Source organism: Leptonotus elevatus, chromosome 17, assembly GCF_054856555.1.
Source record: "Leptonotus elevatus isolate MCC_2025b chromosome 17, RoL_Lele_1.0, whole genome shotgun sequence".
NCBI lineage: Eukaryota > Metazoa > Chordata > Actinopteri > Syngnathiformes > Syngnathidae > Leptonotus > Leptonotus elevatus.
In genome coordinates this window covers 7,535,595-7,561,883 of record NC_141255.1, presented here as the reverse complement: position 1 = coordinate 7,561,883, position 26,289 = coordinate 7,535,595, and the positions used below count along the sequence as shown (strand labels likewise).

Here is a 26,289-nt window from a genome sequence, read left to right as displayed (position 1 = left end):
GTTACCGATTCACGAAGCCGGAAGTTCTTCCTAAACTCTCGAGTGAAGAAAGTACGCGGAGGGTTACCTTGGTCATCGGGCCGGAAGTAGCATTAGCAGACTTGGTAAAACAGTATTATTTACTCAAACATATGTAGAGATAAAGTATGGAGGTTTTATGATGAAATGTGTTAATTACGTGATTCTGCACTTTAGTACTGTGTGACGCTAATGCAGCATTAATTCGGTTTTGGCCGATAAATGCTACAGGAGAACGATCACGATCCTGAAAGTAGTTCCAGTCACAGCCCAACCCCCAGCTTTAGCGTTAGCGTTAGCGTCAGTCGCCATTTTCCAGTCTGACGATCGTGGACACTGATTGCTTCTTCATAAGGTAGGCCGGCGACGTATAATAGAGGGAAAATATAAAATCGACGAGTTATAATATCGGGAATCTAAAAATCATATTCTCTTGTTTCTATTCCATCATTTAACCGCTGAGGTGTCGTAAAAGTGTGTATAGATCGATAAATGTTGAGGTTCCTTTACACGTGCGCTACATGCTTTTTAAAGTATTGCATTGCCTTTGAAATGTTCAAATGTTTGTTTACGTTTCATGTTACCGATTTAATATTGCTGCTTCGATTAAATCTTGAATTATGATTGAATTGCGGGGTTTTTTTTAATAATAAAAAAGTAGGCCACGATTTGCTACTACCGCTGCTAAAGTGGCTATTCTGAAAGCTAACGTAAACTATACTGAAGCGTCCCTTATTCCGTATTATAGTCCGGAACCAGCTATGGTTTTGCTTATATTGTTAAATGTAATTAAAAAAAATTGTTAGAAGACGACGAGGACATGGCTTTAATTCGAGTTAAGCCTCCCGGGAAATCGGCGTCATTTAGCTAAGCTATTGTGTTGTGCGCAAAAGGGTTGGAAATACTGCGCAGAAAGCCACGTTGTTGACGCGCCGCTAAACACAAACTCATGCCCAGACACTTACTCACATGCTTACAGATTAGTTGTACGCATAAGATTTTGGGCGGATACATATTTAATTTAACCTAACCGTTTACGAAGTGCTTATTTTGAAACTCGCCACCCAGCGTTAATACGCCGTGAATCGCGCGAGAACCACAGGTCCAAATTATGCGCCAGTGAATGTGGACAACCTCGTGGAATAGTGGTTAGAGCGGACGCCACGAAAGTACTGGGTCACGGATTCGAATCCCAATCTGATTTTTTTTTTTTTTTTAATTAAACTACAATATCTCGGAGCCAGTCGAAGTCGGAGCCGTTCGCGGCATAATAACGCCAGCAGGAGAGTCGCCAGTCACGGCAAACTATCCGCTACCTACAGTATATGTCGTCTAGGTCATGTCAACGTATGCCCGGAATGAATATTATATATTATTATATTTTAATTATGGGGCTCATGGTGATGATTTAAAATGTCTCCCCCCCCCCCCCTCCCTTCAGGAGTAGTGTAAAAAGTCACAATGGTGAAAATATTCGTGGGGAACCTGTCGCCCGAGACCACCTCAGATGAACTGCGAGCGCTCTTCTCCCAGTACGGCAAGATCGCAGAGTGCTCCATTCTGAAGAGTTTCGGCTTTGTGCACATGGACAACAAGGCGGAGGCGGAGGAAGCCATCCGCAACCTCCACCAGTATCAGCTGAACGGCCAGGCCATGAACGTGGAGCTGAGCCGCGGCAAGACTAGGGGCTCCACCAAGCTCCACGTGGGCAACATCGCCTGCTCCAACCAGGAGCTACGGGCCAAGTTCGAGGAGTACGGCGTGGTGGTGGAGTGTGACATAGTTAAAAACTATGCCTTTGTTCACATGGAACGCATGGAGGATGCCATGGAGGCCATTAATCAGTTAGACAACACAGCTTTTAAAGGTGACCTCTTTGGGCTGGGCTTATTGGGGAGTGTCTTATGTTATTTAACTGTTTTGTTGTTTAAAAATCAACAGGTAAGTCTTAAATGTGCAACAGGTGAGTGAAACGTCGAAGGTCAGCTGCAAGGTAGGGCTGTGCGACTATTTGCTAATGATTCATTTGAGTATTGATTTTTGCAGTTCCACGTGTGTCCTTGGTGATGTGCACTTCTTGCACTAGCAAGTCCGCAGAGGTGCTAGTTTAGTAAATCTTCTTTTTTTCTTTTCTTTTTTAAATGACAACCAACGATTTTGATAACTAAAACAACAGAATCATGTTCACATTTCCTGTTTGACAAGAGCCCGGTGGAAGGCTATCGCTGAACATCATTTCACGATGTTAAATTTGACATTTTAAATGAAAATAAGGTTTGGCAACAGCAAAAAATAAAATAAAATATATATAAACAAAGTGGTGGGGGTAAAAGATTAAAATTGGATATATATTTTTTAGCGAAAATCTGACATTTCATATTAAGGCCACATCGCCCAGCCCTACTGAAAAGCTATTGTTATAAAGCTGGTATCCGTAATGTTGCATTTACTGTAAGATTTGTCCGGTCCCACCTATTCTGGCCAGCAGTGGGTTAATACTGTGAATGTCAATTGGTATTTTCTTTACTAATGAGCGCCTCATACTGGAATGTGCATGGCGATCGGTACGCGGTTGCTCATCGCCCCCCACCCCCAAACAAATCCGACGGTGAGAAAGATTGTGATCTTTGCGGAAATTTTACCATATTTTACCTTCACTGACCCAACATGGGGTTTTGCAACACATTTTCATGAGCGGCCAACCGTCTGCAACTAGTTTTGCTGCGTTTTGTAATTTGAGCGTTGCAGTGTTGTTGATGTAAAGGCCGACCAAAAATGATGCTGTATGATTTTAAACAACATAAAGATCCAGCCATTCACCGCCAAGCTGTACCGATACAGTTTCGAAATTGTTTTATAATGCTGAACTGTATTCATCATTTCAAGTGCCTTTGGCGAAAAATGCAAGAGTGCAGGAGCCTCTCAAGTATCAACATTGCTTAATTATTGTCTATATTTTTTTGTAATAGTTACAGTGGCCAGGGCAATTGGCTTTTTCCTTGACAATCGCATCGTGTTTATGGTTCAGTCACAATTTATGTGGTACCTCAAAAGTGGCGTCGTTTTTCCATTGCGGCGAAGTCGGTAGGTGTACGATGGTCAGTCGCCACGTGTTCGAGGGTGCACCGCCGACTAAATTGTCAACGGTCGTCCTGTTCGGTCGCGTTGCGCGGTGTGCGACGGGCCCCGAATTGGGAAAGTTACGGATTTCAGCTTTAATAATGTGCTGTGTTGTGATGTTCAAATCTCGTGTTTTGTTATTTCAAGCATAATTTGGGAGGAGCCAAGCAGGATGTACAGTTTTCTTTTTTTTCATAATGATTGCACACAAGTCCTTATTGAGTGTTTCTTTTCCAAGGCAAACTGATGAGCGTGAAGCTTTCGACTAGCCGCCTCCGTACTGCGCCGGGAATGGGAGACCGATCGGGTTGTTATCGTTGCGGGCAGGAAGGCCACTGGTCCAAAGAATGCCCGCTAGATCAAAATGGCTTCCACAGAAACGGCTCAGAGCCAAACTCTGATGGATTCGATGCCTCGAGATTTGACGGGCGTGCTCAGAACCGGGCTTATCAAGCGGGCTTCAGCGGCGCGGAAGCGGATTACGGCGCCGGCTACGCTCCTGTACCTGGCGTTTCCCGTGGTGCCGCTCACACCGGCAATGCGGCGGCGTTCAGAGCGGGTCCGGGCTTCGAGAGTGCAGCGAGATTCGGGCCGCATCCAGGTTACGGCGTGTCCGGCAGCGGGGCCGCATACCAGACCGACGGCTCGTACTATGGCGCGGTACCAGGCTACCCGATGCGGCGGTCGCCTTACGAGGAGCGAGATCCGTACGGAGTTGTGGACTACTACGGGAAGTACAGGGCCAATATGTACGGCGCCGGTTATTACGAGGACCAACGCGCCGTACCCACACCTGCTGCAACAGCGGCCTCTTCTGCACCTGTTATGAGGGAACGTGCTCCGCCGTCTAGCATCGACCCATATCAGATCCCTCAGGTCCCGCCTGCACAGGTCCCGGTCCCCCCATATGTCACACGTGACCGGAGTCCGATTCGGAGAGTCCCCGCCGAGGGCGAAGGATACACGTACCCGGGGTCACAGATCCCCACGGTGGCCACTTCTGCCAATAAGTACTACCTCTAACTGTCCGCGGGATCCGGCGACGTTTGTCTCACGCAGACAACATGACAACTGATAGTGGGGCAGCTTAGCGTTTAAGGAAGTGGCCATTAGTATTACCGAATGAGATCTAGTTGGTCACGTTTCATGAAAAAAAAAAAAAAAGCAACAGTGTCCAACTTTGATAGGCAGAAAGTTAGTGTGAATACATTTACGTTCCACTCCATTTGGAAGTAGCAACGTTCTTTAAGGGTTAAGTCAGTGTAATATTAGTGCATGTATTTTTATTTTCTTAGTTGAGTCTGAATGGAATGTGTTTTTTGCTTTTTGGCATAAAGACCTTAACAGTGTAGCTTACATATATGAGGCAAGGGTGTAACATGTAAATATTATGCTTAAATTGCCTACATTTTAGTTCAGACTTGGATAGCACACCTGTTTGTTCTAGTGGAAAGGCCTCCTTTTTTTCTTGCAGTATAATATAAATGTCTGCTTGGGTTATAGTAAAAAAAAAAAAAAAAAAAATGTGATTTGCATTGCTGTACAGTAAACACCCACTATTTTTTCCATCAAATTTTGATTCATTATATGGACCGTTTGATGTCTTTGTTGTCGCCTTCTAAATAAACAGAATTAAGTCAACTTTTGGGTGTGTTTCAATTCAATTTTTGGGAATAGAAACTAATGCTAGTTGTAGCCATCATATAACTCCCAACAAGTAGCTCGATTAACCATTGATTGGCCTGGGTTTTTTCCGTTAGGTTTAAAAAATGTTTTATTCTTGACTCGACAACACTAGACTAGATCAAATGTACTTTCTTTTTTTTTACCACTGTCTGGATCAACCTCTTGGCACATTGACTAATTCAATGTGAATATTGTTTATTCATCATTGGCATATCAACAAGCGTTCAGACTCGTTAAAATGTACTTTTTCATATTCCTAGTAGTTCCGAATGAACCTAATTTGGGCACGTTTGTGGAATATGGGAGGAAGCTCACACGAGATTTGAACCTTAATCCTCACAGCTGTGCGATGCTATTGTCATGGAAAAATGTTATAGCAATTAAAATGTGAAAATCATGGAAATTATTCGACATTGTACCATTTTGATAGTGCTGAAGTGGATTAGAGTCAAGTCAACACACTTCACATGTCGCTTATTGTATCCTTGTGACGTCATTTAGAAGGCGATGCTTATGTCGGCCAATAGGAGGGCATCTTACTGTGCGTTCCCTCCTTCCCGCGAGCGACAGTCTTTTGTGGTTTTTGAGAGGGGCGCCATTTTGATTTCTCGGACGGGGGTTGCGAAACTAACAGCGTGAGGCGTTCAGCTCGTTTTCAGCACATTCAAGCCCTCAATTAACCAACTTTTTTTCCGACAGCGAGTGGACGGGGGCAGCCCAAAATGGCTACGGGCGCAAACGCAACTCCTTTGGGAAAGTTGCACCCCAGCATCGGCGCTAAACGAGGCTTCGACGCAGGGCCCGGCGCCGGGAACGGCATGATGCCGAACCCGGGCCCTCCCGCGTCGTTCCCGCCGTTACAAGGATTCCAACCGCCGATGCCAGCCCCGGCGTTTGCGCAGACACACCAGTTTAGCGCGCCGAGTGGGTTCTCGCCCCAGCCTCCGCAACAGCAACAGCCCGGCGGACAAGGTAAAGTACAGCTTCTTTCTTAAGCAATGGCTAACGAACGTGAGCTAACACACTGTAACGTGGCTAGTTAGCACCGTGGCTAGTTAGCGCGATGGCTAATATGATGGCGCGGCTTAAACCACATTTATTTTAATAAGAGAAAAATATCACCAACCGCCAATGTCATTAAACTTGTTTTAAATGTTATGCCGTTTGGATAACGAGTGCGTGCCCGCAAGTAGGCGTGGCCGAGTGATTGACGTCGGTTGTCTGGTTTCCCCAAGTGCAGTGAACACCCCGTGTCTTGGCGGTTCGCACCCGCGGATTTACATATTTGCAATGTTTTCATTGTCTAATTTAATCTGCACAGTTTTAATAATTAAAAAAGAAGAAGAAGATATGCATCCATCAGACATTTCTGTGTTTTTTCTCTATTCTGTTTCCCTTTTTAGATTTCAGCCAGAAGAAACAAAGGAAGAAAAGCCGTTGGAGTAGTGAGACACCCGATCAGAAAACTGTCATACCGGGTATGCCCACTGTCATCCCCCCTGGTCTGACCCGGGACCAAGAGAGAGCCTATATAGGTAAATTTTAAGCAATATTTAATTATTATATAATGTCACATGATTGATGTACTGTACGGTATTTGATTCCCTAACACGTTTCAATATAGGATGTTATGTTTTACATTTCATTTTTTGTATTTCATATCCACACAATGCATATAGATGACTTTTTAAAAATATATTCAGTTCTTACTAAACCACCCGAAGTTAATTGATAACTCTGGTCATCTTTTGAGTGGTGTTAAAAGTGCTGTGGAAGTTGTTCCTTGCTGCTGTGCGATTTGCATACCATTGGGCATCCATAAGCAAGTCGTAGTGTCTGCCGGATGATAAAACACCACCGCTTGCTGATATCTGTTCATAAACTGCAGGTCACAGTTCACCGTCTTGCCTGACACACCCCCTTATCTCCCCAACAACACATCAAAATTGTTCCTGTGCATGGAAGCTCATAATGTCCTTTTTAACAAGCTGAAGTTTTGCTTTGTGTATTTTTTTTGTTTCGAGTGTGAGCAATGCTGCTTCAATGGCAAACCAATTGAGCAATTGCAAAATTGTAAAGCAAACCACGTGTTTCATCAATGCAGCAACTCTGGGGCTAAACTAATTTGGAGCAATTATTTGGATCACAAGTGCCTTTCAGCAGCAGTGTAGCACCCACATACTGCCTTCATGGGCCCTCAACAGGGTGTTCTGAAGCACAACACGCGTCCTTTTCATCAATAACTGACATTGTTATCGATGTCTAGTCATTGGTAATGGTTGTTTGTAGCTGGTATGTGAACATTCATTTTTGCCCACTTTTACGTTGTCACACTTGGCTGGTTCTTTTGCCCATTCACTAATACAATACAGGACGTCTCAATAGACACTATCCACTTCCCTTTTTTTTTGTATTTTGGTTTCAGGTATCATTTCGACATATGTGAAGCCATAGCATTTGACAGCTTAGGCTTTCTGAGCCTATGGCTCGGCAATTGATATCCAAGCAGCGTTGCCAAAAAGAAAGATCTTTTTAACTGCAAAGCCTAAAGTGTCAAATGCTGATAGTCTTATCAATGACTGTTATATGATACTTGGAACAAAATTGACAAAAAGGAAATGTATCGTGATTTTTAGGACACCCTGTACACGGCGAGATGCCTTTCAGAGAAGCAACGTGACAAGAGAATCCGCAAATTTACCTTGATATAAATACATGAAAATAATTCCATAGGGATGCACCGATTTAATGAGCCTGTGGCAAAACAGGCAGCTTTGCCCCACTGTCTCATTTGAATATGCCACCGCTATCCACAGAATAAAGGAATTTAAATCCCTTCTGAAGAAAATGTTTGAGTTACCAATGTCACTTAATATGGTCGAGCTAAACACAATCGGTGCATCTCTACTAATAGAAATGTTAATCATGGCGGTGTTATGGGGAAAAAATGAAGGAAAAAGATGTACAGTAATCACAAGCGTAAGTCAGTTTCACAGAGACAGTTGTGTAAGTGATACTTTGCACAATTGGATAAAAAGGCTTAGAGAGAAAAAGATCCGAAAAGCTCTAACTTTCTCTGTGAACTACACACAGGCTGTGTTTGGAATCACAATGGCGATCCACCATATAGTTCCCAATATAGGGAGATTGTAGTTTTCTAGTGCTGTTCGAATGTGCAGCGAGTGCCAGTTAGCCTCTGTAGAGGCCCTTCAATTTATCCTGCAATGCCTATTTGTAGTAAACAACAAATAGTCAGCAGAAAAGCATTGCATCCAATGAAGTCGTGCGGTGATACAGAAAAAGCAACATATTGCAATATACATGGATATAAAACGCGTTGTATTGATTTGATAAAACTGTCGGCTTAAAACAAGGTCATTATAAAGTCTGACTCTGTTTATTTCTTGTTACGGAAGGTCCACCAGCTGACGTTGATTCAGTACGATGCAGCAATGATGCAAAAAATGGTGTGCCCAACTAGTGTTTACAAAATATTTTTACTTCGACTGATAAGTGAACTAATGGTGAGTAGGGAGTAAGTGAATGATTCCGAACACAGCCGCACAGTTGATTTAACTATATTGCCAATGTCATCGTTGTTTGGTAATTATATGGTCTCTTACCTGCGTACACATGTGAATGTTTATATGATGAACGATTTTAAATGAATTGTTGTGATTGATTGTGAGATGTTTGTCATCCAAGATGAGCATATTTGCTAATGTTAAGAACGGGTAGAAAGTAATGTCTTAAATGCTGTTCACATGTATTTGAAATCCCTGTTGCTTTACGTCTTTGTTTTTTTAACCTCATAAATGAGCGAGACCGTACTCCCCTGTGTGGAGTGTTGTCTCTTTTTGATCCTGTTGTGATAACCACATTTCTCCCCATCCTTGTTTTTCTTTCCTAACCTGAATTCTTCCAGTCCAACTGCAGATTGAAGACCTGACACGTAAACTGCGTACAGGAGACCTGGGAATCCCTGTTAACCCTGAGGACAGGTCGGAAAAAGATTAAACCCATGAACAGTAACACTTTCTCTACCTTATTGACTTGTTTTTTTTTATTTTGGAAGAAATATGCCATTTTCAGTATGTTTATGTTGTGCTGTGCTTAGAATGAGTCGTAAGATCTTAGATTTGACAGATGTAGTTAAAAAAAATCCTAGTTTTAGAGAAGTGACTTATCATTTGATAATTATTCATCATGGCTTGCATAGAGTGTCCTAATATTTTTACGTTTGACAATTGGAGGCACTACTGTAAAGTAACAGTCACTTAAAGGAAAATGTTCGCCTGTGTCACATTCGTGTCTCAGAACAACAAAAACACTACGATGTATAAAATAAGATTTGCAAGAGTAGAATATTTACTCTCTTCTTGAATCCAGTTTTGTCAAAATAGTAATATAATTTTTGCATCTAATGGTTTTTCTGTTTGTGGGTATTAATTATTTTATTATTAATAACAAATATTATAAATTATTATTTTTTATAATTATGATTTGTGAGTCTTAAGCATTGCTTATTTTTTTTTGTTATTATGGTTAATAAAAAAAAATTCCCAAGCACAAAATATTTTAAAGCTTTTATAGTTCACAGGAATGACTTACATTTTAAATTAATGAGAAAGAGATGCTGATGTTATCAGAGATGTTAGAGGAAGAGATGTTAATTTTTTGTTAGTGGACAGTAAAGAACCAGAGTATCACTCAGCGTATTTGATGAGTTTAGCAGGAAAGTTGTCCCGCAGGAAGTGGCTTGCTCTCATAAGTGTGTGAAGTTAATGTTTTCTTCTTAACTTAAGCAGGATGCATGCAACATTTTTTTTAAATAATTTGTTTAACGACAGTTTATGGCAAGCCTCAGGTTGCTTCCTGAGCAAAAATCATGTGTGTACCCCCGCTTAACTGTTAGCGTACCTGGTAACTATGTATACTGTGGTGGCAAATTCTACTCTTCAGTGCAGTATTTTTATTGAATGTCTTGATAGACGGTAGACCCATTATACAAAGTCTCAACAAAACCAGTTGCACCTCCAATCGGGTCTGGGAGCAGGATGATTCCTGGTTGCTGTCGTTGGTTTGACAGCCTGAGTCGATGGCTCGGCCTCATTTGCATTTGTATATATTGAACAGGTCTGACACTTAACGATTGTCAACCCACTACTGTAGAGGACATAAATCACCCCAACACACCACACACTAACAATTTTGAAAAAATAGTATAATATGTTTTCCCTCCTCAATATTGCGATTTAATATGTAATTATTTTTTTCCAAGGTTCTCCGATGTATTTTTCCCCACAAACAATAAATTCCTGTATTACAATGAACAATATAGTTTTTGTAGACATACCTGTTTTGGCCATATATCTTTAAGTTTATGCTAAAATAAAGGAAAACGAACCATGAATTAATATGAATGTTTATTTACCTACTTCAATTAGAGTTCATAGTACTTCCTAAACACTTTGATTTGTAGTCTTTTAAGTGCTCATTAAGTCTGCTGAACAATGATATGGAAACATGTGAACTGCATTTCCTCAACACCAAACCTTTTGAGAGAGTACCGTATTTTCACGACCATAAGGCGCACACCGTATTAAATGGCGCAGTCTGAGTTACGGGTGCTATTTTTTAACCTTGCTCTGCAAGATGAATTCTCGCGGTGTTTGTGAGTTCACAAACTCCGGTGGTTCGGACCAATCACAGAGCAACATTGTGTTTGGGGCGTGATAGGCACTTTTGACGAAACCAGGAAGCGCCAACACCGTAGTAAACAAAGTAGCCTAACATGGACCAATGGACGCTGCAATCAATTTTGTTCTTGCGGAAATACTCACTGTTAACTTGTTAAATGTTGAACAGCGAGAAGCGCTTCGTGCATTTTTCGCTGGTAAAGGTCCCCCCCCCCCAAAAAACGAATACGATAGTTTTATCCGTGGCCGTGATTGGTCAAATCAAAAACGTCCACAATGCATCATCGTCCCATCAGCTCAAAGTATTGTACAGAATGTCCCGCCTTACCTGAGCAAATGGAGAAGTCCCAGATTGATATTGAGGAGAACTCACTTGAGTATCAATCCGGCTATTGCCAGGTTAGCTATTTCTGTATTTAACACGTACATAAGGTGCACCTTATTGTTGGGCACAGGCATGGTAAAACATACGCTAGCTTAAAACATGCGGTAGCATGCTTTCAGGCTAATACATACTCTGGCATGCATGCTAGCGTATGTTTTCAAAAAGGCAGCGGAGAAAGACTTTATTGACTTTATTGAAGTATTTCACAATGTACTCTCGTTACTTTTGATCAATTCAACTCGGTGCACACATAAGGCGCACCTCATTATTTTTGAGATAATTTAAGACTTGCAGGTGCTCCTTGTAGTCTTGAAAGTACGGTATATAAATACAGTTTATGAATCTGAACTAAAGCCTACCAACCAACCGAAATGAAGCAGAGGTTTTGTCACTCCCGAAATTGCATACGACTAGACTGCAATGTTGATTCAAATTCAATTAATTGTTCAACCCTACCACACTTTACAGGATAATCTTTCAGGGATATCCAATAATCGGGCCTTTTCTGACATGGATTGTGGGGGGGGGGGGGTGTTGTGAATTCTGAAATTTGGCCCAATTGTCAGTATGTGTGTACCCCGCTTTAGCATCCTTGTCAACTGTACATGCTGAAGAGTTTGTAAACATACAAACAAGCCATTTTCACAGCAACCCAAAGGTTGATTTTTGCAGATGAAACCCTCTAATGCATTGTTCCCTAATCTATTGGGACCAAACCTCAAGCGGAGGTGCCTCACGTTGTCACCGCTGGAGTTATTTTTTATTTATGTCTCCCTTCATGTGCTTCGCGTCACATGGTGAACAAATGTGTCTCTCCGCTGGGAGAGCGTAGGAAAAGGTGGATATCTAATCCTAATTCCTTTCCTCTAACCCAAATTACCCCACGTCAACCTAACCCTTTTTCAAGCACAGAGCCTCACTAACGCAGCACCGCAGGTTTTCAGCATCCACGGGGAGGTACGGACCTCTTCCGCCACGTCAGCACCGAGCAGCTCTCAGCGCCTCTGCTTAGGATTTCATTTTCCTCCCAACTCTTCTCTCTTTTAGGCCAACAATCCTGTATGCAGGTGTAACTATGGCCATGCGTTTGGTTGCTTTTTGACACCCCTTCAGAGTATTGGAGCACCACTTAACTCTGGTTACGCTCAAGAGTTCCATTGAGCAGTGTGTGACGTGTCAGTGCCGTATTCCTGAATCACTTTCTGTAGCACTGGCAACAAGTCACATAGAATAAGGAATTGTTATTCAGTAGATCGCCGTTTTATGCCATGACATGATCTCATCATGACAGACTTTAAAAAAAAAAAAAAATGGTTGCTGAGTTGAGCCATAGGGAGATTTTCTGACTACATAATTGCAAATTGACCCGCTAGGGGGTAGGGAAGAAGGCGCTGACAGTTTCCTTGTTGTCTCCCGTCTGCCTCCAGGTCTCCCTCGCCGGAGCCCATCTACAACAGCGAGGGCAAGAGGCTGAACACGCGCGAGTATCGCACGCGCAAGAAGATCGAGGAGGAGCGACACGCCCTCATCACCGAAATGGTCGGACTCAACCCCGAGTTCAAGCCGCCTGCTGATTATAAGTACGTGTCCAAACGCCCTGAATGCAGTTGCTGGGTTTGTGGCAGGGTTGGGTAAACGTTATAAAGGCAACATTTGGAGGGGGGGAAAAGGTAAACCACATATGTACCAGTGTTTTATTTTAAGAAAGACCGTAACCTTGCCAGCAAGCTGAATTCTTGCTGTATTTGTTCCTTGTTGAATGTTGAACAGCGAAGAGGCGCTTTGTGCATTTTTAGCTGGTAAAGACGTTCATGCTTTTTTTTTTCCTCCCCAAGACGAGACCAAAGACGACATTTTCATGCGTTGCCGTGATTGGTCAAAACAAAAGTGTGCAAGATGCCACATTGTCCAATCAGCTCGAAGTATTGTACAGATTGTTCCGCCCTTCCCGAGCAAATAACCATGGAGCCGTCCCAGATTGATCATGTGAAGAACTCCCTTGAGTGAATCACAATTGTCAATCTGGCAAATGCCACGTTAGAAAGGCCGCAGACAACTGAGAGTTGACTGCTGAGAGGCTAAATTTCAAAGGATTTGGGCAATTTAAAATTAAACAAAGTCTCTAAATGATTCATCAATTACCAAAATAATTATTGATTACTTGTAATGTGATAATCAATTAGGTGGCAATTAATAGATTTATATTAGCAATAAATTACAACCATTACTTTAAATGAATAAAAACAATTAAACCAGTTTTATGAGGGGAAAAATTGCTGATGATTAAATGGCTCGCTGGGCCATTTTTGGTACCACAGTGCAACTGAAGGGCAAATTTTTGTGTCATTGAGTCATCAATGAGTGTATTGTCCCTTTTTTTTTCTGTGCAGACCTCCAGCCACCAGAGTTAACGACAAAGTGATGATTCCTCAAGATGAATACCCTGAGATCAACTTTGTCGGTCTGCTTATTGGACCGCGGTGAGTTAAAAGTCCAGGCTTGAGTCTTAAGTCGTCTTTTTGCGTTCTTATTTGGGTACTTTCTTTTCGTTTGTTTACTAGTGGAAACACCTTGAAGAACATCGAGAAAGAATGTTGTGCCAAAATCATGATCCGCGGCAAAGGGTCCGTGAAGGAGGGCAAGGTGGGCAGGAAGGACGGGCAGATGCTGCCCGGCGAGGACGAGCCTCTGCATGCTCTGGTCACAGCAAACACGATGGAGAATGTGAAGAAAGCGGTGGAGCAGGTGTTTACCTCAGCATCCCCACCCATGTTTTCCCTTTCGGCTTGCAGTGCCTATTAATAAATGAATGTGCCCTCAGATCCGCAATATCCTGAAGCAAGGCATCGAGACGCCCGAGGACCAGAACGACCTGCGAAAGATGCAGCTCAGAGAGCTGGCCAGGCTCAATGGCACACTGAGGGAAGATGACAACAGGTTGGTTGGAGACTTTTTATTCCAGCATGACGATTTGGATTTTTATTTTTTGACTTTTTATTCCAGCATGACGATTTGGATTTTTTTTTTTTTAAGGCTCATGCTGATTCCGATATTTGGCAAGTCGTAACTAATAAACCCCTCTTGTCCGTAGGATCCTGCGTCCTTGGCAGAACACGGAGCCCCGCAGCATCACTAACACCACCCTGTGTACCAAGTGTGGCGGAGCAGGCCACATCTCCTCTGACTGCAAATACACCAGGTAAAGGGGAAATCCTCACGATTTTGGTCAACTTAATCCTGATGCCGAAACTTAATGTCTTCATGTTTGCATCACGTAGTACCTTCGCTGCCCAAAGAACAACGGGTGGCGAACCCCCACAGTCTGCGCAGGACAAGGCTCGTATGGACAAGGAGTACCTGTCGCTCATGGCCGAGTTGGGGGAGGCCCCGCTGCCCTCGCCCGGCGGGGGACATTCTGGCACGCAAGGAGGACACCACAGGGGCTCTATGCCCAACAGCCAGGCACCGCCAGTATGTTGTTGTTGTTTTTTTAGATGCAAAATCCTCCCGTTCGGATTTAGTTTGTGTCTGACTCATTTTATGTCCAACAGAACCGGCCTCCATGGATGAATTCTGGTTCCAACGACAACAGGAACTTCCATAGCATGCACGGAGGAGGCCCTCACAACTTTCCTCCCCCCATGCCTAGCATGGGTGGCCCTCCGATGCCCCCCAACCCCAACGGAATGCCTCCCCCGTGGATGCAACCTCCCCCTCCGCCCATGGGCCAGGGCCCGGGACATCACGGGCACCCCATTGGTGAGCACGAACCCGAACTCTATTAATTAGACAGATTAGGCAACATCTTGTTGAGGACATTTCAGAAAATGCTTACAAGTCTTTCAACAAATTGCTGCTAATAAGTTCCACTTTTCCACATTTGTGAATATTGAAGTGCAAATATTCCTGGGGTTACTACAAATATATCTATGCCAGCGACATATAGTGATGGACAAAACAATTCTGTGCTAATCCATTTTTTAGCATCGATACCATAGAATAATAAAAAAAAAAACTAATGGAAAATCCTTTCAAAATGCTTTGAAGTGTTGTGTTCACAGCCTGCTAAGCATAACCATTTGGATTGTGTTGTCCTTTTTTAGGCATGATGCCACCCCCGATGGGCATGATGCCCCCTCCTCCTCCACCTCCCAATAGTCAGCCGCCGCCCCCTTCCGCTCCTTTGCCGCCATGGCAACAGCAAGCTCCTCCTCCACCTCCCACAAGCAGCATGGCAACAAGTTCACCGCTGCCCTGGCAACAAAGTAAGAACACCTAAAAAAAAATTTGACATTCGTTCATTCAATGCTTAACACCCCCCCCACCTCCCAAATGTATTTTTCTGCAGATACCCCCACCACATCCAGCCCTGGCACGGGTTCTCTCCCTCCATGGCAACAGCCGCAGCAGCCCGCGTCCTCAGCGCCTCAGCCCCCACCTCCAATGGGTGCCCCCTCCATGGTACCGCCTCCCCCGGGTGTCCAGCCCCCCCTTCCCCCCGGCGCGCCCCCTCCTCCACCACCGCCGCCCCCCGGCTCGGCCAGCATGATGTACGCCCCGCCGCCGCCCCCACCGCCAATGGACCCTTCCAACTTTGTCATGATGGGGATGGGGGTACCGGGCATGCCGCCATTTGGCATGCCCCCAGCACCTCCACCTCCCCCACCCCAAAATTAAGAGCCTAATGTGAAGAGAATCGCCCACGTCACAACATCCAATAGACTGAGATCATTGACAGATTGTCCGTCTGCTCACAAATATAACCAGTGCTTTTTTTTGTATGCCACCGGACAGATTTAGGGAGATACTTTGTATTTTAGGGGGTATGGGAGGACAGCTTGAAGTACAAAGTGTCAATTGAATAACTCCCTGACAATGTCAATCAAAACTGGCCATAATTAATGATTGGCAGGTGCCTGGTGGGATACAACGCGGTCATCTATGAAGCACGTATTTCTAGTTTTGTATGGTTCCTCTCTTGTTAACGACACGTCTGAACAGATTGGATGTTAGTTCACATTGTGTAAATTGAATTATTCTCTTTTTAAAGTTTGTATATCAGTGCAAAGACTTCATCTGTGTGTGTGTGTGTGTGTGTGTGCGCGCGTGTGTGTGTGTTTGTGTACGTACACAAACACTTGCTCTCAGGCCTCAGTTCTGCATTGCTATGCGGTATTTTTTTTTTTGGGTCTACTGAATAAAAACCTCAAAGGATGGAATTTGATTACTTGCATGATCCATTTCAAGAGCCGATTGTGTTAGGAGTGGATAAAATTCTATTCCGATGCCCAGTGTTGGGTTTGAGTTAAAAGAGTAATATTTTTGTAAGATGTGATGTGTGTTTTTGAGGATTTATTTGCATGGAATCTCAGTTGTGACATTTGAGTTTGAACAGAGGGAAATGTCCTTCCAAACTCTTCTGAACTACTTGAATGTTGAGAGTCTGACTTCTTTTCTTTTTTTTAACCCCTGCATCACCTGTAATGAAGCTGTACGCTTTGTCTTGCTTCAAGCAAGGCCAAATGAACCAAGTAACTGCAGTTCAAATGTTTGTTTCATTCTGTTCCTGTTGTTACATCTCTTGTTTGATTGAGTTAACTTGCTTGATTAGAAATAAAATGATTCAATGGATATACCCTCTGTGTCTTTTCTGTTATGTAACCTCTTATTTAGAATGCAACTACAGCTAGAGGGGCTGTAGTTGGGTTTCGAAGACAGAGATGAGCTGCTAAGGTATATTTGTGTGTGAAACACTTAAAGGTCATAATGAAAAACAAGGCGTTAAGTGTCATATTCTCCGGAGTCCTACGAGTTAAGAGACTCGTCATCAGGCTTATGCAGTTTGCTGATGTGTTGAAGAAAGGAAACCTGCAAAACCTGCAGGACTCCGGCCCTCGAGGACCAAGTTTGTCCAGCATTATTGTAAACTATTCATTATAGCGGCAATATTTCCCCACGATGAGGCTTGTGACGCACTTTTCGGGTTGGGCGTCGCTTTTACCGGAAATGCTTTTATTTTGACAAGCCCAACCCGGAATGAGGCTCATTCGCTTCCGCTAACTTGACGTGCCGTATAAGTACCGCAAGGAGCCGACTTCCGACTTCGCGCTCGCTTCACAGGTGGTATTCAAATTCCTAATTCCGTCGCGAATCCGCTAGTCACCATGTCTAAGCCTTTGACAGACCAGGAGAAAAGAAAACAAATTTCGGTTCGGGGTCTGGCCGGCGTGGAGAACGTCGCAGACCTTAAGCTAAATTTCAACCGACATCTTCATTTCACGCTGGTGAAGGACCGCAATGTGGCCACCAAGCGGGACTACTACTTCGCGCTCGCCAACACCGTCCGCGACCACCTGGTGGGCCGCTGGATTCGGACGCAGCAGCACTACTACGAGACGGACCCGAAGGTAAGCGGACGTGGGTCGGTCGGGTGCCGCAGTCCAGCACGTACGCTCCAGTGAGAGGGGGGCGGGGGCCCTGCAGTGTGTGTTTGTGTGTGTGTGTGTGCGTGTTACAGAGCGTGAGAAAGAGAGAGAGAGTGACAGGAAGATGGAGAGAGTGAGAGAAGGAAAAAGACAATTCAGACGAAGCGAGGGGGGGGGGGGAAGGGTGTTGTGTTGGAGAGAGGTACTGAGAGTCTGTGAGGGGGAAAATAGAGGGAGAGACTGTGGGATGGGGGAGACAGCAGGAGAGTGGGAGAAAGGGGAGAATGATTGAGGCAGTGGGTGAGTGAGAGGGAGGTGGAGAGGTTGTCAGAAAGAGTATGAGTGAGAGAGTGCGTTTCGCATCCATATATAGCACTCTTCTCGAATCAAGTCAATAAATCCTGTTTATCCCGCAGAGAGCGTCGACGGCAACTGCTTACGTAACAGTTGATGTCGCCCTCTGCTTCCCCTGCATGGCCTCGCTGGAAACAGAACAAGCTGCGCCATATTTTCTGTCTGACCCATGTGCTGTAAAAAATAAATAAATAAATAAATAAATAAGATGGGCTAAAAGACCCCAGTAGGGATGTCGTGTCCAAATCAGTGTTAAAAACATCTCAACCCCTTCTCCTCATTTTCTTCTCCCCATGCAGCGGGTCTACTACCTCTCCCTGGAGTTCTACATGGGCCGCACCCTGCAGAACACCATGGTCAACCTTGCTTTGGAGAACGCCTGCGATGAGGCCACATACCAGGTGAGGCCAGGAGCTACGGGTAAGGGTCGGAGACCGGCGTCTGCTGACTCGCTAATGACGTCACCTGTGTCCCTTTGGTGTCGTTTGGCAGCTGGGCCTCGACATGGAGGAGCTGCAGGACATCGAGGAAGATGCGGGACTAGGGAACGGCGGTCTGGGTCGTCTGGCTGGTGAGCTCTCGCCGTTGTCCTTTACACGCTGGCGTTTGGGAAAGTTCTTCTGAGTAGAGCGCATCTCTGTCCTCAGCTTGTTTCCTCGATTCCATGGCCTCCCTGGGCCTGGCGGCGTATGGATATGGCATCCGCTACGAGTTTGGCATATTCAATCAGAAAATCGTCGACGGCCGGCAGGTATGAAAACTTTGCAGGCTATAATTGAATAGCCTCTAGAAAGGATGCAACTTACGATTATTTTCATTATGGATTATTATATATATTTTTTTGATTAATCAGAATTTAAAAAAAAGTTTTAATTTCCATCCCTATATCAAAGAAAATCAGGACCTTATTTCAAACTGACACTGCAGATATGAACTGGCTATGTCTGTAATATGTCAGAAATTAGTCAAAAATGTTAATCATTGCTTTCCAAAAGTACATGCTTGAAAATATCGTTCTTCTCTTAAACACATCGATAATCAATTTGCTTTCATGGAGGACTACAGAAATCTACAGAAATTTACTGCTGAGAGGCTGAAATTTTGAGTTGGACAATCTCTGAACGATTAATCGAATGCAAAAATAGCTGTGGATTAATTTCATAATTGTTTAGTTGACGCATGTACACCCTAGTGAAGTAAAAAAATTGCTGTTTTTAAAAGATAAAAAGAAACATTTATTTAAATATTCAATGTGTTTTACATGGAAAACAAGGTGAAACGGGGACAAAAAATTAAAATAAAATAAAATAAAAAAATAAATAAAACTGTGAGTATGTGTGGGTCCGCTCTACTGTAATAATGCCCTGGCATGCGGGCAAGGAGAGCCATTGTCACGGATGCACTTTCAGCTGTTTAATGAATGGGCCAAAATGAGAGCACTCTCCAGGAAGTCCAGTTGACCAAAACTCACCCCCAGACTCCAGCCCCTGACATCACTCACTTGGCCACGCCCCCTTAAAGACACACAACATTAATCATGAAGCCGGTTTATTTCTTCACATTCTCTAATACAGTGATCGTGCATGATGGATCATTTGTCACAAAAAATAACAAAGTCAAGAAACTGATGATGCTGTGCTGGCACAGGTGGAGGAAGCCGATGATTGGCTCCGTTACGGTAATCCCTGGGAGAAGGCCCGACCCGAGTACATGCGCCCGGTCCACTTCTACGGACGGGTGGAACACACGGCCGAGGGCGTAAAATGGGTCGACACGCAGGCAAGTATGACAACAGTCTGGGCGGGACCAATGTGAAGGCCTCGTGGCCTCGTAAGGAAAAAAATGAATAAATTCAGAATTCCTTCTCAAACCGGAGAGTTTACCGCATGTGCTCTTTTCGATCAAGGTGGTCCTGGCTCTTCCCTATGACACCCCAGTGCCCGGCTACCGAAACAACATCGTCAACACCATGAGGCTTTGGTCCGCCAAGGCCCCGTGTGACTTTAACCTCCAAGACTGTGAGTAGCATCTCGTCGCTCAGCCATCACGCAAACCTCGATCATACAAACCAATGTTGCCGTCATCAGTTAACGTTGGCGGCTACATCCAAGCGGTGCTCGATCGGAACCTGGCGGAGAACATCTCCAGGGTTCTCTACCCAAATGACAACGTGAGTGAATTGCTGTGTCGGATATTTTTTTTTCAGCCCCAATCGGCTGTTTTATTTATTTATTTAAATATATCTATATACACAATAACTCAAATTGTTGTAGGTGTTAAGGGAAAACAAAAATAAGTTATTTTATTCATCATATATATATATATATATTAAGGGTGTTAAAAAATTGGATTCGGCAATATATCGCGATGTCACAGCGCACAATTCTCGTATTGTTTCAATATGCAGCCGAATCGATTTTTAAAGGTCAATTTTCGATGGAAATATTCAACAAAATGTCTTAATTACAGTTAGGGTTCACACTTTAAGCATGGAAGAACGTTATATTAATGGAACATTCAGCCTTCAAATTTGATTTGTTTGTTTGTTAAATACGGTGGACCACAGTTAATAAGCCTGAAGTACATTTTCATACAAACCTTACAGTGTACATGTACAAGTTTATTGATTAGTATTTTCTCAATTTGAGTAAAAAAAAACAAAAATCACAATAATTGACTTATAGATTCGTATTGGGATTAATCTGAATCGAATCGTGACCTATGAATCGTGATACAGATCGAATCGCAAGCTACTAGGTAATTCACACCCCTAATATATATATATATATATATATATATATATATATATATATATATATATATATATATATTTTTTTTTTTAATGATTCTTATTTTTATTAATCCACTAAATCGGAACCAGCATTGACCAAAAAACACTAATAAAAAAATCCAAATCAGTCGGGCCCTCTAAAAAATGCAAATCATCTGTCAACTCTTTTGCCACGATTAGTTCTTTGAGGGGAAGGAGCTGCGTCTGAAGCAGGAGTACTTTGTGGTCGCCGCCACCCTCCAGGACATCGTCCGCCGATTCAAAGCGTCCAAGTTCGGCTCCACCGAGTTTGTGCGCTTGGACCTTTCCGCGCTGCCCGACAAGGTTCGTACAGTCAACGTGGACTGGAGCTCCACGTGACGACTGCATAAACGGCCGTTTTATTTATTTTGTGCTGCACGTCGGGCAGGTTGCCATCCAGCTGAACGACACCCATCCCGCTTTAGCCATCCCCGAGCTGATGAGGATCCTGGTGGATGTTGAGAAGCTCCCGTGGGAGAAGGTTGGTAAAGACAGGACTTTTGATAATATTGTCCGCCAACGCGCTTATACGTTCATAATGTGAACCCAGGCCTGGGATATAGTGGTGCGTACCTGTGCCTACACCAACCACACTGTGCTGCCCGAGGCCCTGGAGCGCTGGCCCGTGGATCTGTTCCAAAACCTGCTGCCCCGTCACCTGGAGATCGTCTACGAGATCAACAGGAGGCATCTGGAGGTAATTGACGGACGTAGCTGCTGCACGCTCGTGTCCCGCTCCTCTCTCCTCCTTCCAAGACTGTAAGTCAGCGGCGTTTTTATGATTAGCATTTAGCATATTAGCACATTTAGCCCGCATCTTGACGCCTTCTTAAAATAATCGCTTAAGTCATTTTTTTAGGAAACACAAAAAATGGAACCATTTGCATCACGAGGAGATGATTTAGGCAAAATTTTACAAAGAAAAGATGTAGGCAATTATTTTAAGAGGGTGATAAATTCTACGTCTAATACATTTGTTTTATACACTGACTCGCCAAACCTCTGAGGTTGACTCGAACCCAGGTTAACTACTACTGACTTAATGATTTATTTTTATTTTTTATGTCGCTTGCATCCTTCGATTTTTCTATATGGGTCATATTTTCGGTGGGACTCCGCAGCGCGTGGCGAAGCTGTACCCCAGCGACAGCGAACGCGTACGCCGCATGTCCCTCATCGAGGAGAGCGACGGCAAGAAGATCAACATGGCTCACCTGTGCATTGTGGGCTCGCACGCCGTCAACGGAGTGGCCCGCATCCACTCGGAAATCATCAAAAACACAGTGTAAGCTCGCCCTTCGCAATCCTCTTCGACTTGCGCCGGCGTGCTCCACTGACGACCGTCGCCGTGACTTTTGTAGCTTCAAGGACTTCTACGAGATGGATCCTCACAAGTTTCAGAACAAGACCAACGGCATCACGCCCAGGCGCTGGCTTCTCATGTGCAACCCTGGACTGGCTGATGTCATCGCAGAGGTTTGTTGTGCCTCAAAGGAATATAGATACAAAAACGCTTTTAAAATTGGACCAAAACATTTATGTATAATAAATGCGATTTTTGTTTGTTTTGTCAAAATTGTTCAGCTCTACTTTTCATGATGTCGAGGTTTTAGCAAATTTGAGGATGTTTTCCTATAAAAAGTGAGTTTTTAAAAAAATGTTTAGAGAATTGGGGACGACTACATCCGGGACCTGGACCAACTGAAGGGGCTCCTGGAGTTCGTGAACGACGACGCCTTGATCCGAGACGTTGCCAAAGTGAAACAGGTGAGGTCGGAAATATCACGATGATTATTAACTCATTCACTGCCATTGACGGCTATAGACGTCAAAAATTATTTTGAACTATTTCTATTAGTTAAAATTTTTTTCCACTTTTGTCAACAAGATTTTTATTTTTATTGTACATTTAGAACAGATGTACAATTTTTGATTAATCATGAGTTAACTAGTGAAGTCATGCGATTAATTAAGATTACAAATTCTAATCACCTGACGCCCCTAATTTTTTATAATCTTTTTAAAATGTTTTCTTTAAAAAAAATAATAAAGAAGAAGAAAGGATTATTAAAAATTAGGGGCGTTAGGTGATTAAAATTAATTGTAAGTAATCGTGTGACTTCACTTGTTAACTCACGATTAAAAAAATATATATATATTATTAAAAATTAGGAGGCGTCAGGCGATTTAAAATTTGTAATCGTAATTAATCGCATGACTTCACTGGTTAACTCACGATTAATCACAAATTCATATCTGTTCTGAATGTACAATAAAAAAAATTAGGTTTTCACACTCTTTTTAACAAAAGTGGAAAAAAATGTTAAACGAATAGAAATAGTTCAAATTAATTTTTGACGTCTATAGCCGTCAATGGCAGTGAATGAGTTAACTCGGTTCTTCCCATATGGAATATCTCCGAGCTAACCTCTCGACCGCAGGAGAACAAGATGAAGTTCGCCGCCCATCTGGAGGAGCACTACGGTGTGAAGATCAACCCCGGCTCCATGTTTGACGTGCAAGTGAAGCGGATCCACGAATACAAGAGGCAGCTGCTCAACTGCCTGCACATCATCACGCTCTACAACCGTGGGTGCTTCCTCCAATGACAACAATCCCCCAAAAAAGAAACCACTTGAAAGAAAGTGCATGAACCTCTTGGTTTGATTTTCAAATGTAGGCATCAGGAAGGAGCCCAATAAGGCATGGACCCCGAGGACCGTCATGATCGGAGGAAAGGTGACTAAGTTGGATTAATCGGTTGGGCCCTATGGAGGACCAAAACTGTCAAAATTAAAAATAAATAAATGAACAAGTGAAAATAAAATTGATTAAAAAAAAAAATCTAAAATCAAATATTTAAAAAATCAATATAAATGGAAATAAAAACAACAAAATATACAACCATAAATAAATAAAATTATACAAATAACGAACGAGATTCAAAAAAATCGAATCAAATGTGGAAATACAAAAATAAATATATAAATAGAATTAAATATCAATCAATAAATACTTGCGACTTGAGTTGCTCGACAACAAGATGGACGATCGTCGTCCATCGCTGGAGCTCTCCATCCAAGTCGGCGAGTCTTGTTCGCCAACCCGCTCACTTGACCATTGAAAGACAGTTTGCAACGGCGGAGTCCAGCAAAGACACGCTTAGGACCGCCCCCTCATTTGAATAACGTTTCGTGTAGACGAGCGTCTGCAGCATGAAATAAATAAATGTGAGAGTAAAGTGTTTTTAATAATTGATTAATTATATTTATATATTTTTGTATATTTTCCGCATTTATTTATATTTTTTGAATCTCTTTTTTGTAACTTTTATTTATTTATGGATATATATATATATTTTTAATTTATATCTATTTTTTTGTATTCAATTTTTAATTACATTTTGTATATCTATTTTTATTTTCAGTTTTATTATTTATTTATTTTTAATTTTGGCAGTTTTGGTCTTCTATGGGGCCATAGTCAAGAATAATAATACAAAAAAAATCTGTATTTATTTACCTTTTGCTGTCCAGGCGGCTCCAGGTTACCACACAGCCAAATTGATCATACAACTGATCACATCCATCGGCAATGTCGTCAACAACGACCCGGTTGTGGGAGATCGCCTGAAGGTCATCTTCCTGGAGAACTATCGAGTCACTCTGGCTGAGAAAGGTAAAAAAAATTCCCGCGGCCCGTCAACCCCTCGGCGCCGCGCTAAACCCTTCTCGCGTCCGCAGTCGTCCCGGCGGCGGATCTGTCCGAGCAGATCTCCACAGCCGGCACCGAGGCGTCCGGCACCGGCAATATGAAGTTCATGCTGAACGGCGCCCTCACCATCGGCACCATGGATGGCGCCAACGTGGAGATGGCGGAGGAAGCCGGCGAGGAGAACCTCTTCATCTTCGGCATGAGGGTGAAGGATGTGGAAGCTATGGACAAAACCGGGTGCAGACAAAATTCACTGGAGGTCCGAGTTGATATGGAAGGAGGGGCTTTTATGTTAACGTCACTTTCGTCTTTTTCCAGATACGACGCAATGTCGTACTACAACCGCATCCCTGAGTTGAAGCAGGCTGTATCTCAGATCGCAGCCGGCATGTTCAGCCCACAGCAGGTGGACCTCTTCAAGGATCTGGTTAACATGCTGTTGCACCATGACAGGTCCGAGCCACCACCTTCCTTTTGATATATATTTTTTCATCTCCCATCTCACCCGTGATGTTTATGTGTGTGTGTGTGTGTGTGTGCGTGTGCACGCCACAGGTTCAAGGTGTTTGCAGACTACGAGGATTACATGAAATGCCAGGAGAGGGTGAGCGCCCTCTACAAGGTGAGTAGCCAAATGGACTCGTCAAGCACCTGTTCCAATACTTTTTATTTATTTATGTATTTATTTATTTTTTAGATGTGTCAAAGGATTTATTGAAAATGATAAAAATTTGTATTTTTTTAAAAACTCATTTGCTCTCAAAAACGTAAAAATATGTTCTATTTTAAATGTTTTAAGTGTCCCAAAGACGTATGTTTTTTTTAATGCTAGAGCATACGATGCAGCCTCTCAACTGCAAAGAACGGTTGAAGAAATGGTAGTTATTACACAAACAGCCAGTAGGTGGCAGCAGAGTAAAATAGCTCAACCAGGGCCATGTTAGAAAAAAAGCTAATTCACTCACATTTGTGAACAATGATGAAATTTAGCTATATTTTAAATGCAAATTGCTGCAAAACGGAAACAGATAGAAATATACTTTTTCTGATGAAAGAAGAGATTGCAATCTTCTTTTTTTTTGGTAGGTTCCTTGTTTTAAAGCAATAGAACACAATATTCTGTGGGCCTTGCAAAATCAGTCAAAATCCAGTAAAACAGCCGGGAGCGAAGGGGATTGCTTCAGTGAAAATGGCTGGGAGCGAATGAGTTAAAATATATTTTCAGCAAAAAATATCAGAATTAGATTATGAATTATATTTTCAAAATGGCGTCAGTCCTGATTTTAAAATGAACTTTGACACAATTTGCATGCATATTTTTTCTTTTTCTTTTTCAAACTACTTCTACAAATATCCTCATACCATTCATGCGTATTAACAGAACCCTAAAGAGTGGACCAAGATGGTGATCCGGAACATCGCGGCGTCCGGCAAATTCTCCAGCGACCGCACCATTTCCCAGTACGCCAGGGAGATCTGGGGCATGGAGCCCAGTTTGGAGAAGATCGCCGCCCCTGACGACCCCCGCTAAAGTGCACGTAGTCAAACATGTAGCCTCTCACGCTTGACGCTCCTTAAATTTGTCATCCCGCACTGAGAGAGAGAAATAAGTCATTATTTGGATTACTTACATCTCAATAGGTCCACACGTTGAGACCGGAAAGCCTTTAAAAAACACTCCGAAACACCGGAAACTTCTCCACTGTGATGGCAAGTCTACTGTAAGTCTTCCATTCATTGCTGCTGTCCGTCTTATTCCGCTTCGTATGATCATAACAAACCGACTAATACTTTTAAGTGACTCTATTAGATATGATCCGTTTTTGTGTTGAGTCATGTGTATTCAAACAAACTGCGTGGAAACCATTTAGATCCGTGTACTGTAACGATTTGCACGTCTGACACTGAAGTTGTCCCTTTTCAATGTTGTGTCCATGTTTGTCCTTGTCAATAAATGGCAAATGTAGTCGACAGCTACGTGAGTGTGAAATATATTACGGTCCGATAAGCGGGTGGAAATAATGATTTGATCCCACGCTGTTCAGTAAAGCTTGACATTTTACGACCCTCCGCATC

At 43.1% G+C, this 26,289-nt stretch overlaps 2 protein-coding genes across 4 annotated transcripts; both read left to right on the top strand.

Moving 5' to 3' along the window:
- Window positions 1-81: 81 nt before the first annotated feature.
- On the top strand, window positions 82-16,539 carry sf1 (splicing factor 1). Of its 3 annotated transcripts, XM_086058698.1 has the most exons (14): window positions 82-373; window positions 1,460-1,885; window positions 5,524-5,796; window positions 6,228-6,359; window positions 8,750-8,825; window positions 12,336-12,488; window positions 13,299-13,388; window positions 13,470-13,653; window positions 13,730-13,845; window positions 14,000-14,107; window positions 14,187-14,379; window positions 14,460-14,667; window positions 15,012-15,173; window positions 15,257-16,539. In XM_086058698.1, exons 2-14 carry the CDS (start codon window positions 1,480-1,482, stop codon window positions 15,583-15,585), a joined length of 2,430 nt encoding a protein of 809 aa, XP_085914824.1. In that variant the 5' UTR covers window positions 82-373; window positions 1,460-1,479; the 3' UTR covers window positions 15,586-16,539. The 3 variants fall into 3 exon arrangements, with proteins under 3 accessions (XP_085914824.1, XP_085914826.1, XP_085914825.1); XM_086058699.1 differs by lacking the exons at window positions 82-373; window positions 1,460-1,885 and adding an exon at window positions 4,217-5,457; XM_086058700.1 differs by lacking the exons at window positions 5,524-5,796; window positions 6,228-6,359; window positions 8,750-8,825; ... (7 more) ...; window positions 15,012-15,173; window positions 15,257-16,539 and adding an exon at window positions 3,377-4,779 and having other exon boundaries at window positions 134-373.
- Window positions 16,540-16,951: 412 nt separating this feature from the next.
- On the top strand, window positions 16,952-26,184 carry LOC147159562 (glycogen phosphorylase, muscle form-like). Its single transcript, XM_086058964.1, has 20 exons — window positions 16,952-17,315; window positions 17,987-18,088; window positions 18,180-18,258; window positions 18,335-18,438; window positions 19,335-19,466; window positions 19,594-19,705; window positions 19,775-19,857; window positions 20,659-20,802; window positions 20,888-20,980; window positions 21,050-21,196; window positions 21,621-21,784; window positions 21,861-21,975; window positions 22,165-22,266; window positions 22,941-23,088; window positions 23,180-23,238; window positions 24,036-24,177; window positions 24,243-24,450; window positions 24,532-24,666; window positions 24,769-24,835; window positions 25,595-26,184. Exons 1-20 carry the CDS (start codon window positions 17,073-17,075, stop codon window positions 25,742-25,744), a joined length of 2,529 nt encoding a protein of 842 aa, XP_085915090.1. The 5' UTR covers window positions 16,952-17,072; the 3' UTR covers window positions 25,745-26,184.
- The last annotated feature ends 105 nt before the right edge of the window (window positions 26,185-26,289 follow it).

Coding starts and splice junctions, on each gene's coding strand:
- sf1 (XM_086058698.1), top strand. CDS start 1,480: ATGGTGAAAATATTCGTGGGGAACCTGTCGCCCGAGACCACCTCAGAT. Junction 5,797..6,227: donor GCAACAGCCCGGCGGACAAG/GTAAAGTACAGC, acceptor TTCCCTTTTTAG/ATTTCAGCCAGAAGAAACAA. Junction 13,846..13,999: donor CTGAGGGAAGATGACAACAG/GTTGGTTGGAGA, acceptor TCTTGTCCGTAG/GATCCTGCGTCCTTGGCAGA.
- LOC147159562 (XM_086058964.1), top strand. CDS start 17,073: ATGTCTAAGCCTTTGACAGACCAGGAGAAAAGAAAACAAATTTCGGTT. Junction 19,467..19,593: donor TAAAATGGGTCGACACGCAG/GCAAGTATGACA, acceptor TTTTCGATCAAG/GTGGTCCTGGCTCTTCCCTA. Junction 24,667..24,768: donor ATGCTGTTGCACCATGACAG/GTCCGAGCCACC, acceptor TGCACGCCACAG/GTTCAAGGTGTTTGCAGACT.